This window comes from Alligator sinensis, unplaced genomic scaffold (assembly GCF_000455745.1).
Source record: "Alligator sinensis unplaced genomic scaffold, ASM45574v1 scaffold92_1, whole genome shotgun sequence".
Taxonomy (NCBI): domain Eukaryota; kingdom Metazoa; phylum Chordata; order Crocodylia; family Alligatoridae; genus Alligator; species Alligator sinensis.
Genome location: NW_005843010.1, coordinates 44,174 through 57,674, shown reverse-complemented (window position 1 = coordinate 57,674; position 13,501 = coordinate 44,174). Strand labels below are relative to the sequence as shown.

The following is a 13,501-nucleotide window of genomic DNA, read 5'->3' as shown; positions in this document are numbered from 1 at the left end:
ATCTGCAAACCATTTGATGGATCTACAACACCTGGCTGTTGACAATAATGCTGCTATACTTCCCATCTGCCCAGCAGAACTAACTAATAATAATCTAAGAGGTAAACAAAAGAACAGAAGTGCACTTTGGAATAAGAAGAAATATTAGTGTTAAACATCTCTACAAACGAGGCTGTCAGCAGCATTCCAGATAGAAATACATTGTAATTGACCACTTCCAAATTATTGCCTTCTTCTTGGGAAAAGCCTGGTTCAGGGAAGATATCCCAGAAAGTATCTTTCTTAGAGATCGCACGCGTTTCAGTCAGATTTCCAAGTACCGGTAATGGTATGGTGTGGGATATGTTCACCAAATCAGGCACAACACAAGCATTAATTAAATCTTATTTCTGGGTTGAACATACATACACATTGCCTAGCTGATGGATTCCTTATGTGCTGAAATATGTGCTTTGATCTCATTGTTACCTTGGACTTCACTTCTAACGTTAGAAAATATTCTGTCCCTTGAACTAAGGAATTATTGCTTCAGTATGATGCTTTACTCATCAGAAATGTTGCCTTATAGGCTGGAGGCCAGCTGAGAGCTATCTGGAAGATTTTCCATGTTTTCTACTGTTGTGATGATGGTGTTCACCTGGTTTTCTGGGAACACATAAGAAGCATTAGTTCGGAATTTCTTCAGGAGAGATTCTCTGCTTAGGGGCTTCCTCCAGTGTCCATAGAAAGTGTCACATCTGCCTGTCAGGACATCTCCATTCTCCAGAATCAGTGCCACCTCTCCATACATCTTATCAAAGTTGGCTACATTATCCTCAGGATGCTCCACTACCACCTTGGCCAGAAGCTCCATCAACTCACGCCGATGGATACTGCTGTCTGTGTAAGAGCTGATGCCCACCTCACCGTCCAGCAAGGCAGTGCAAGCATTGAACTGGAACGAATGCCGGGCCTGGTGCTCAGACTCAGGAAAAGGTCTGTTGATGTACTTGGACACAGGGATCCTCAGCACAATGGCATGGATCAAAGAGGGAGAGAAAGAATGAGAATAGTTGACAAACAGGTTTCTAACAGACAAGGCAGCATCCACTATCCAATGCATTCCTAGGTGGGCTGGGAAGCGCTTGAAGGCAATATCTTGCTTCTCCAAGAGCAATTTGTGGTTGTTTGCTGGCAGGGCTAATGGTTTGGGCTGGTAGTCACCATAGAAAGCATTAAATCCAGCACATCCAGGGATGTCATCAAGAATGAAGGGGCTGGCCTCCATCCCTCGAGCAGCCAGCAGCGCCGCTTGAAACCCCAGACAGGCAGCATTTCCAATATGCAAGGGCTTGACTTGAGTTGCTGCATTTGCCATAGGTGCCCCTGCCAGTGAGGCAGCAATTGCCAAGGCATGGGCACACTGGGATTCATTCAGAGAAAGGAGCTTTGCTGTGGCAGCAGCGCTACCCATGGTGCCAACCACTGAGGGAGGATGGAACCTGAAAAGGAAATCACAGGAGCAATCTTGTAGGCTGGTGTATGAATGACCCTGCCTGTACCTGCAGAGCTGAGCAGGGAAACACCTAAGCCCTACCTCACATCATGTCTAGAGCACCAAACCCTGCAAAATCAGAGCCTCCACTGATGAAGATCAGAGAGGCTCCATTGAAGCTGAGGATCTGGCCCAGAAAACCTACTGCTCCTTCTGGGGACAATGTATCTGTACATTATATTTTCTCCTATCCGTCATAAAAATCTGAACACTTAGGGGGCCCAATGTCCCCATCCTGTCACTTGTGTCATCGTTCACACTTTGGGCAAAGTTAGGGTAAAACACCACCCTTCTGTCTGGGTAACATTTGTACGGGTGCCAGTGATGATGCCTAACCACACATTGCAAGTGCATAGGCTGAATCTTAAGTCTTTTTCTCAGTGCTAGCAGTTTGACTTCAGTGGTAATTTTCCCTGAACAAAACTAATGTAGAGCTTAGTAGCAGATTCAACACTTGGAGAACCCTCCCTGACCCAATTTCTAAACTGGTTGGCTATCTTCCAATGGCCTCTAGTTATTGATGTATGAGGAGATATTTTAGTGAAATACATCTCTTGTACTTTTGCAAGGAAGTGGCTGTTTTGGGCCACACTGTTGTTTTGACAGATTCCCCCAGAACCTGGTAAGGTAGCCACTAAACAGCAGAGCTAAATGAGCCGCATATAAGATTGGCATGGCCTGGATTCGAAGATTTTGAATGTAAATCACTGTACTATGTTCTAGTTCTTGCTAAGCTGAACGTTCCTGTCCTCTGAAGAGGAAGGGATTTACCTCTTAGGAATATTGTGAGCCTCATTGGAAAAATGCATCAGCCTTCCTTGTACTTCAATGCCCACATTAAATGCTACCAAGAAGTCCAGGCCATTGGGTTTGGAGACTGAGGGTAGCATTTGGGAAGCTGACAGAAGAGCTGGCAATACTGCACCTGAGGGGTGAGTAGCAGGGTGCCAGGTATCATCAAAATCCATCGAGTGAGCCTGTTATGAAAGGCAGATAGCAACACAGTGAATACCATAGTTGTACAGCACCTAGCACTGTGGGATTCTAGTGCCTGACTGGGTTCTTATGAGCCACCATAATACTAATACTGAATTCTATAAAAGCATCTGCAGAGTTATTTGGTATTAACTGGCACTGTAATAAACATGCCACTCACATCACGCACTTTACTTCTTGGTCCCAGTAACCCTTCCTGTGTCAGAATTTTAAAAGGCCCATCCATCCCTCTGTCACATCCCAGACATCTGACTCCCTCATGCCAGGTGTGGGGTCTACCAGAGGGTTCTGCTATTGCAAAGCACTTTGTAACACTAGGCAGTGCTACCAATATACAGGATATTCTGGAGAATGACTTACTGCAACTCCATTGGCAAATGCAGCCAGTGTAGGGGATAGCTTTAACCCTTTTCTGCCATAGACAGAGCTGATGGGGTTTGAAGAGTACAGCTCCTGTAACAGAGAAAGCATGTAACAGGGAGAGCAGTGAGCATGAGAAGACACTGAACATTTATGTGGCATTGGTGGAGGCTAGTTTCCATTAAAATGCTTAACTTCTTTCCCCTTAGCAAAGAGTAATGCAGCAACTCAGGCATCCTAAACTATGCAATTAGAAAAGGAATTTGCCACCAGCTTGTGCCTAGAAGCCAGAAACAATACAGGGCTCAGTTTCCCCTGACTGTGCAGCATGGTGAAGAATTTCAGAATGTAAGAGTGCTAGTGAAATACAGTGTTTACCTGACAGTATTGCAGGGCAATATTGAACACACGTGTTGTGCTGCCTACAAGCCCAACCCCAATGCTATCAAGGATCATCCTTTTGCTCCTGTGTCGAACAATAGCGGACAAGTGTTCTGGCCGGACTCCATGGATGAAGGAGGCAAAGCTGCTGGTCACAGTCTCTTTTGGAGCACTCTTCTCCAGCACTGTGGAGATAAATATAAAGGGGAAATTATCACTAGATCCAAAGGGTTGACATGTAAGTCTCCATTCTTTCACCCTTGCTCACAGGACTAGTAGCTTACTTGTCAAGAAGTCCTACTGATTTCAGTGGAGCAGCTCACAGGGCACAGGACTACCTACTGTAAGGGAAGCTGGCAGAACCTGGCCTTTAGTTTGAATGTCCAGTGGTTAGACATAAGCCTTCAATTTATAGGACCAGAATTCAAGAACCTTGCTTTTGTACAGACTAACTAATGTGACCCTCAGCAAGTTACTTAGCCACTCTTTGCCTCAGTTCCCATCTGTCCAATTGGAATAATAGCATTGCCTTGCTTCAGAGGAGTCTTGGGTGGGTAAATAAGGATAGAAAAATGCTCAAAGACCACGATGGCACAAGTCACAAAAGAAGAAAGACAAAATGTTGTGAAAAAGTGAACAGAACATAAAAGAAAGCTTTCTCCTGCACAGGGGGTAAAATTCACCTGTAGGAGGAGGTTTCAAAGGGACTTTAGTTAGGTTTGGGCCTTGTGTGCAGTCATGTTTGGGTTGCCTATAGACAGAGTAAAGAGTTTTCAGCCAGAACCATGACCTTTTCTGATGGAAAGCAGAAATAAGATACAATACTGCATCTGGGCGAGAACAAATATCTTGTTCTGATATGCATGGGGCTCTGTCAGGAATGAGCGATATACTTTTAAATGAATAGACACAATCCCAAATCAAAGGCAACAAATTTACAATGACGTCAGGAAAGTAGGGCAGGACCCAGCATCTTCTGTCAGTTTACTTACAGATTTGATCCTGCACGGTTCTGAACATGCTAAACCAATCCAGCAAAATATTCATGCTTGTGAATATATCTACTGAAGTCAATGGACCACAGAAGTACTTAGTGTTAAGCTTGTAATTTTAGGTTCAACTCAGAGGGCATGTCCAGACGTGTGTGGATGTTTGGTTCCCCGGGGACAAGTAGTGGCGGTGCACCTTGCGCTGCCACTACATTTCCCTGGGGAACACCCATGCCAGGCACACACTGCTGTGTGGCAAGATACCCTGGGGGCAGTAGGGAAGGCTGGTCCCAGCTGCCTTACTTAGGTTCCTGGGGGTCTCTAGGGGCTGCAGCTGAAGCGATCCTGCTGGGTGGAGGCTGACCAGCAGCAATGAGCTATGGTGACATAGATCATTGCTACAGCAACATAGCATTGGAGGGCACTAACCGTGACACCGCCATTACTGCACAGTAGCAACAGGCTACTGAGCAGTAGTTCAATGCTACTGCACAGTAGCTTTGGAAATGACCCATGCACCATCGGGACTGTGCAGTATTGGCAGGTACTGCGCAGTCATTTAGTACTTGATTTGCTGTACCAACTTGCTCTGCTGCAAAAACGCTGTGTCTCCCCAGAGGCTGGGGGGGCACAGTGACCTCCTGCAGGCGGCAATGGCCCTGTCGGCGGTGGGAGCATGGCAGTGGCAAGTGGTGAGCTCCCGCCGGCAGCTGTGGCACTGTTGGCAGTGGGAGTGGGGGGTGGCGAGCACCAACCAGCAGTTGGCAACCACCCACAGGTGCCACCGGCAGTGTTGACAGTGCCTTTTTGCAAGGGGTGCAACGCCAAGCTCAGAGGGTGCACATGCACCTTCATGCACCCCCTACACGTTGCCAATGCTCTGGTGTACCAGCTGTACCAACCATGCAGTGGGGTGCACAGGTAGACATGCCCAGAGTAGAGCTGGAAAGAAACTAGAATTTCCATTCTGCAAGAATTACCAGCATTTTAGGAAGTGTTTTCAGTTCCAAATGAGAAAAGACCCTCCTCTCTAAAGTTCATCATTTTCTAAGTAATTTTCTAGAAAATGACAATTTACACCCATCACAATGATTTGCTTGAATGCTGTTTTGTTTAGCTAAGGTAAAAATGTTTCATTTTTGATAACGTCAAACCATTAGAAGCTAATATAAGTTTGGTCACGTGCATATCTTAAAATACACAAAGTCATACTGTAACATGCTATTAAAGTTAATATTTAATATATGAAAGCTATTCTAAATGATAATGTAAAAATGTTACATATTATCAGAGCTGAAATTAAATGAGAAAGTAAAAATAATTTAATCCAACCTTTTGCTACAGAAAATGTCAACAAAACTGACATGTTCTGGTGAAACATTTCAGTTTTGATGAAAACTAGTCTTCATTAGAAAACTGTTCCTTCAAAAATTCTTTGGACTAAAGAATGAAGTCAAATGGAAATTTTCAGTTTCTAACATCTTGACTCTCAGTTTGCCTGCAAATGTATTTGAGTCTCACTAGATTCTGGATGCTTATAATCCTCTGGTAAACACAGCTGTAAGACTCATTAGTACGATGATTAAAGGAAACAGAGTTCATGTGTTTGCAGAGATTTTATCAGTTATATCTGACCAGTCACACGCAGCTGCTTAGAACTTTCTGCCTTAAACAATGCCCCCACTTTCATTTATCTAGAGTGCATCCTATGAAAGCTACAAATATATGCACTGGAAGTCATGGAAGCAGCAATGTAAGGTAGGTACAGGGGGAGAAAAAGCATGACTGCAGCTTGTAGGTACAGGGGGAAAAAGCATGACTGCAGCTTAGTTTCAGCTGTAAATTCTAACTGCATCCACCACACCAGGAAAAGTTTCCTTGGGAAGTCAATAGACAGCAATATTTATTCCCTGTCATCAGTGAATAAATCCTGATAACAGCTTTCTCTGTGATATGAATCTATAAAAATAAGAGGTGAAAAGAGCCTATAGATTAAACTTGGCAAAAGCCAATATTTCTTTGTGACCTTTTAAAAAATTACTGTAATTTATCTATTCACAATCTTTGATCTGTTATATTAAGAATAAACCTGAAAGTATTACAAGAATGCCAAATGTATGTGTTTCTAGGACTTTAAAAAATCTCTACAGCAAAATTCTGCTCTACTTGATGTTAGTGGGGAAATTCTGAATGTACACTATTGCTGAGAGTAGAGCAGCAGTAACATATAATAGGTAGGAACTTGCAGGGAATTATTCAAGCAATTGTAATTTTTATCCCTAGATTAAATACAATAATGAAGTAATGAATAATGCAGGAATATAAAAACATGCTGCTGGCAAACAAAAACAGCTACAATTTAAGTATATGGTTATAGTACATGATTTGGCCCTAAATTAGATAAATATTTTTTTATTTCTATACAAGGCTAATAATCACTTTTTCTACTTATATGGTATTTTGTTCATTTTAATTCATTTTAAAATGTAATAATAATCATATATCTAAGATAGCTATTACAGTAAGTACAATCATCACTACCATAATCAACAACTATACTTTGTCTTCACATAATTCAAAAGACTTTTCTAGAGATATTTAACTCAGCCCTTTTTGTGAATTTTTACATGACTCTATAATTATTTTAGAATAGTTCAGAAAATAGAAGAGAGAAATTCCTTTACATGGGAGACACAAACCATGAACAGCAGTTTTGTGTACTTGCTGGGAGGCTGCCAAGAACTTCTGGGCCTTCTAAAGGAAGAAGAAAGAGACTGTCATATAAAGCAATCATGTTTTTTAAGAGCTTTTTCACTCTTTGCATTTGTAAGCCCTGAGTTATTAAAGAGCGCAAACAAGAGGTAGATAAACTTAACCAATACAACTAATTGTCAGAGCTTGTGCACTTGAAGATATAAATAAGTCACTTTCCAAAGCTGTAAGCTAACAAGAAACCAGTCCAGTAAAAATGTCAAAAATAATCAGAAAAAGAAAACAGTACAGTGCAGTTATGAGTCAGATCTACAGTGCAATCATATTACACTTGTGAGAAGGACATGTTTTGAGTAGATATGATGAATAAGATGTATACAACATTAAAAAGAGCAGTATAGTGCTGTAAAAGCTAGCCACAGAAGACACTTTAGAACCAGGTAAAATTGAAGGTAAAATAGGAATCAGTTTATTAGTTACATAGTTGTCAATGGAAAACACTAACATTTTTACATATGAAAGCAGATCCCCATTTTGTGCAAATGAACGTTACACCATTGAAGTCAGTAAGTTATGACAGTTCACAGTAGCTGAGAAACTGCCCCCAAACCTAATTCAAATGAAACAAACAAAAATAAAATAATATAGATTTCCTACATGGAATAGCATTTACCTGTAAAGTTAAGTAGACCATTCTGATGGCTTTAATTGTGTCTGTTGTTTTCTCTCTGGGATATTCTCCTCAGGAGATGCTAGAGGTGTCTACCTGGATGGCTCTTTGGTGTCAGGGTTTATATATCCTTCTGTAGCAACTGTGGTTGGGTTTTTTTGTCTTTTACAAATGAATGTCAAGAATGGTGACATCAGCCTCTGGAGAGATAGGGTTTGGGGAGGTGTTTTTCTTGGTGTACTGAAGGAAAACCCCTTTCTTTTCAGGAAATAAGAGTTAGGATAATAACTGAGTGGTAGGTAGAACTCAAAGAAAACTCAGATCCTCAAATACAAAAAGAGCCACTGTGTGAAGCAACCTGCCCATAGCTCCTCCTACTGTGTGCTCAGGACAATAAAATGACTACTTACCAGGAAATGATAGGTTAAAGAGAATTTGCTGCCACCCAGCCAAAACTTCTTCAAATCAGGTAACTCAGACAAAGGAGTCATAAGCTTCATGTACACTTTTCTTTGATGCTCATTCTATTGGATCATGCTGTTTTCTTATATCACCTAAACATCTTATAATTCTCATTCTGTCATAGAACAATCTCTTCTGCATTTCTTTTGATGCATTTCAGAGTCATCATATTAATCTAGAAGTGGATTCCTTAATTCTTTATTTATATTTGACAGATAGTAATTTCCGTACTTGCTATCATGTTTTGCTTAGTCCAAGATACAATTGTAAAATGGTACAATTAAGACATTTGTTCTATATAAAATGCTAATTTAACACAATATTAATTCCACAATATGCCCTAGCAATAACCTATGATATGTCACCAAATATAGACCAGCTTCTCAGCTACTGTATATCTCTGTAGGTCTGTTGACTTCCTAATTGACACCAGCTGATGATCTGAAAATTTGCATTCATTTATGTCTACCACTATGTTGTTGTGCAGTTACAAGCTGCTATTGACTGCATTTGAGTCTTTTGCATACATAGTTTATGAAACATTTAGGAATCCTTTGTGATAAAGGGATCTATATAAATAGGTGCCGTTATCACTCTTAAGATGTAGTATAAAATAGCAGCAAAATCTCAATAGAGAATAAATGTTCTGCAATGAAACTTTTGGAACATAATATCATTGTAATTCATGTGTATGTAATGACATTTTTGTGCTCCTCTGTCCAATTTTCTGTGGGATTGATTGAATGGTAGCTGCTACTCGATCTAAATAAGGATAGCAGACACTTGACATATGTCATTACCTTTTCCTTTAGAGACTGCCTCTGATCCAGTTTGTACAAGGCTTATCATAATTGCTCTTCTTTATACTTGCTTTATAATTGCTCTGACCAGTGAACCCAATGGACCTTTCCAAGGTGTCAGGAAAAGGGAAAAAAGTGGCCCCCTCTCAAGGAGAAAAAATGGAAGGGGACATTATTATTGTGGGAAAGGTGATGAGAAAAGGAAGCAGGGCAAAGGCTCTGTCGACTAGATTGAAGAAAAGGTCTGCTCCATCTCATAAAAGACACTATAGTTCAGTTGCCATGTTGCCGATAAGCATTAACTTAAATGCCATGGTGACTGGAAGCTGTGGTCTGTAAAGCTGTATAAAACAAAACGGGTGAAGTCAGGAACCTATTAGGCAAGCATCTCACCAGAGACAACATACTGGTTTTAACAAAATGAGTAAAAGGAATGGACCAGGTGGGCTATTCCTGCTAGAAGATGCCTTTGATTCTTCACTCTCCAAAGGCTTTCTCAGGAGGCTACAGTATTTTCTCAGTTTAAAGCAAGTCAGTTTATTTAGCAGAGTCATTCTGTGCTATTCAGTCATCGAAGGAATAAATTGGTACTTTGCTGCAAGCCTTGCACATGGTCAGCCACATTGACATATTCCTCAAGGGCAAGTAGCATAGTCGAAGACAGGGAAAATTACCCTCTCGTCCCCACCTCCCCCTCTGACCTATACCAATGGCACATATCTTCATGTGAGTCCAGTTGTGCTTGCAGATGTGTGGTGCTGTGGGGGAAGAAATCTGAAATGTACCTGCATAAGAGGGGGTTGCTCCCCTTCTCCACCTGTGACCCTGCAAATTCAAATGTAATATTAACCTAAACCTCCAGTAGTATCAGCTTTGTGTTGGCTGGAAGATGGAGACATTTGTAGCTTGGGTGTCCATAACAATATAGAGCTTTTGGGCTCCAGAAGATGAGAGATGCAGAGAATTAGGTATTTAAGGTAGTGCTAGAGGCAGAAGGTAACTGCAAAAGGACAGCAGTGATTAATGATTTTATCATAGAAGGCAAGCCAGCCCTGGGCAAACTTTGAACTAGCAAACACCTATAAAATGTTTTCATACAACTACTTGTTCCACAGTCCCCTAAGACCAGCCCAGATATTTCTTCATGCTGTAGCCTCAACAGTGTGATCTTTTGGAAAGAATGACTAATGGTTTCTAGTTCCTTGGGTGGTGGTCAACATACCACAAGAAACTGTGTGATGGGAAGGCAGTACAAGACTTCACTTGCCAAATACTGTTTCTTAGCAGAGATAGGTTATACTACTACCTCTCACTTAGGCACTAATTCAGGAGAGCATGAGGAGATTCTGTTAAGCTTAAGCATGTGCTTAAACACCTTTCTTGGTTTCAGCTGCTTTCTTGAATCAGGACTTTGAAAATGCTCTGTCTAAACTTTAGTACAACTACATAATTAAACTGATGAATTATTTTACAGATCCGTATTGAGTGCTGTACATGTTTAAAGGACGGGACTGAGAGGGAAGAACTCTTTACAAAATACTAACTAAGCATTTTCAAATTCAGGAATGTTTTGGTTGTGGATTCAATTCGGTGTTTTAAGTGAAGGTTCATACTGTTCTGTTCTACCCAGATTGCTTCCTTAGTTCCTTGCATCAGTGAAAAAAATAACCCCTTCTACTGTGTGTGTGTGGGAGAGAGGCACAAAGTGTTCTGTTTAATGTGTGGAACACACTAGGCCACAATTTCAATGGTTTGAAATGCAACAAAAACCCTGGTTCAGCAACATCCTTCAGTGCAATACTGGCAGGTTTAATGTTACTCATATACTGAAGTACTTTGGTGAACAGAGAGTTAAGTAGAGCCTATATTAATTATTTTTTTCCAACTTTTTCTTGCTCAGAAGAAGCATCTCCCAGATGTAATCTTCTCTTAATGTATCAACAGTAGTTGCACTTTCTATGCTTTCTTTCCAAGAGGCATTTTGGAAATGGTTGGGAATATGATGTCACTCCCGCTTCCCATTGCCATATCCATTAAAGTCACACAGAGCTCTAAAAATAATAAAATACCAAGAATGTTGGTATTTTATTTTAGTCTATGTGTCCCAAGAGAACCGTCATAAGGCAAACCCTAGCTCATGGTACTGGGATGTACAGGTGAATGGAAAGTTGGGATTGGGAAACATCTTTATTAGTCACTGAGGTTTAAAAAAAATGGGATTTGGAAAATTCCAGTTAAAAGAAAAGACAGTGTGTGTGTGTGTGTGTGTGTGTGATGGGGAGCTAACAAAGTACCTGCTCATGGCTGAACATCTTAAGAGTTCAACTCTGAACTCTCATTTACCCATTATAGGATCTTCATTTGCTTATGACTATAAGCAAATGCAATGTAGAGATGATAAAAAAGGAGGGAAAAGACAGTACCTCTTTGACATGGAGACAGTATCAGAACCAAGAAACTATAAACTGCATGGCAAGCAAATCATAATTATTACTGTTACTGTTGTTATTATCAAATCATTGTTGTTATATTCTAATAATAATAATAATGATAATAATCAGTACTGTAGTAGCATTTAGGAGCTCACTGGTGATAGGTCACTTGTAATCAAAGGAACAGAAAGACTGTCCCTTTCTCAAAGAGATTTTTCCCTTGCTGTCATCTGCTTCCCAAAATCATTTCCAGAAAAACGCTTCTTTGTAAGACAAAACTGTATTATTTTGTGCCTGTTTTCCAGGCAGAGGTTGTTTATTGGCTGAGCTGTTTCTATACTCTGCCCTTGCTGCAACATCTTAGCACCTATCTAATTTGTCCTCAGTGCCCACATAAAATTTGAGCCCCAAGTTAAGGTTGAGATATTGAGAGGTTAAGGTCAAGATCTGCAAAAACAGGAGTCTAAATTTAGCTTTCTAGGCTCTGTTTAAGCTTCTAAATAAATGGGCTAATTTTCCAGAGTGCTGTGTCCCCAAGACCTCTTTGGAACAACCTGGCAATGCTCTAAATTGGCTATCTATACCAGCCAAACAGGCAACAATGAGTATACAGAGAAAGAATTCTTGGTGAGGTCATCCTTTGGGTTACCTGCTAACCCTTGTCAATGTTTTATTATCTGGCAGGAAGGTCAGCCATGGCAAGCACGGAAGGTTTTGCAGCAGTGTTCTACAGTGAACCTTCAGTCCTGGGGCTCCTGGCTAATGTTATCAGTGCTTTCCTCATCTGCCTGCAAAACTTCTCTTCTGCTCACACAGGCATCAGACCTGAGGGAGTGGAAAACATCCTGGCAGGTGAGCAGAGAACAGGTTTTCTCTTCTATAATGGAGGATCACAGTTCAGTTGGAATTGGACTTGCAAGGAAAGCTATGGTCGTTCTCTTTTTGGTTGGGAAATATGCCCTCAGTAAGCCCAACCATCTAAAAATTGAGATGTTCTTCACATGTCCCCTTTTCTAAATCACATCAGGAAGACAAATACCAGCAATAAACTGAAATGGATGGTGCTTTCAGTCTGAAGGGGTGGAGAAATATGAGGATGTGCATTCCTTAAGGTATAGAAGTTATGGAGACACTATAGAATAGTGCTGCCACCCAGCTTTTCTATTCATCAGGTTCAAACTTTTACCATCAGTCGATGCCTTCCACCTCCCCCTCATCTAGCTGGATGAGAATGGAGCCAAAGTGGAGCTCTGGTTGGCTCTTCTCCCTGCAAAGTATACAGTGGGCATGTCAACATGTGCATTTAAGCAAATCAAATCCTATCAAATTTAGGCATGATTAGCCTAATTTCTCCTTTTTTTGCACATTAGGGGCATGCATGTGTAGACACATGCCCATAATGCACATTAAATTAGGCTAATGAGCATTAACGCAGCTCGTGTAGATGCACCCAGTGATATGCTAGGGGTGGGGGAAGGGGATCCAATGGCATTTCAGCAAGGTTCAACATAAAGATTGTTCATTAAGGCAGGGAAAAGAGACCCAGACAGCCAGTAACCAAAAGCTACAGTTCTAGCAATATTACATGCATTAGAGTTGTGTAGTCAAAATATGACTGGCAACATTGTTCAATCATGCACATCAGCTGTTTTTGTTTACTTTCTAGTGGCGTTTCTATTTCCATGTCATTTTGTGTTTCTTAGGGGTCCACCTCATTCTGATTGGAGGACTCTCCCAGATCTTGGCTGGGTTCCTTGCCTTCCGGAAATATGACCATCTTGGAGGCTCAGCCTTTTTGGCATTTGCAGCTCTATGGAGTAGCTATGGGGCCACACGTATCATTTCAGGAGCATATCCCTCCTTAAATAACACAAACCTAGTATCAGAGAATGCTACTCATCTCCTCTCCACCTATGCTACAAGCCCCTCCATTAATCACACCGCTGTTGCTGGGTTGGTGGCCTACATTTTAATTTCATTTATCCTCTCCTTTTGCTCAGCCACAGTGAACTACATCATGCCCTTTGTGTTTGGAGCCATTACCCTTACTCTGGTGTTTGAAGCTGTGGCACTGTTTGGCCAGTGGGCGCTGATTGTATCAGGGATACTTGAGCTGATCATTGTTGTCTGTGGGCTGTATGGAGCAGTCACTCTCCTTTTCAAAG

The 13,501-nt window shown here is 41.2% G+C and overlaps 1 protein-coding gene across 1 annotated transcript; it reads right to left on the bottom strand.

Annotated features, from left to right (window-relative positions):
* Nucleotides 1–562: 562 nt before the first annotated feature.
* Nucleotides 563–13,020, bottom strand: LOC102377148 (cis-aconitate decarboxylase-like). The gene is made up of 6 exons (XM_014526295.1): nt 12,996–13,020; nt 12,075–12,140; nt 3,269–3,432; nt 2,891–2,983; nt 2,306–2,511; nt 563–1,481 (listed from the first exon to the last, which is right to left on the bottom strand). Exons 1-6 carry the CDS (start codon nt 13,018–13,020, stop codon nt 563–565), a joined length of 1,473 nt encoding a protein of 490 aa, XP_014381781.1.
* Nucleotides 13,021–13,501: the final 481 nt, after the last annotated feature.

Coding starts and splice junctions, on each gene's coding strand:
- LOC102377148 (XM_014526295.1), bottom strand. CDS start 13,020: ATGGAAATAGAAACGCCACTAGAAA. Junction 3,433..12,074: donor CAGGAGCCCCAGGACTGAAG/GTTCACTGTAGA, acceptor GTGCTCCAAAAG/AGACTGTGACCAGCAGCTTT. Junction 2,512..2,890: donor CATTTGCCAATGGAGTTGCA/GTAAGTCATTCT, acceptor CTTTCATAACAG/GCTCACTCGATGGATTTTGA.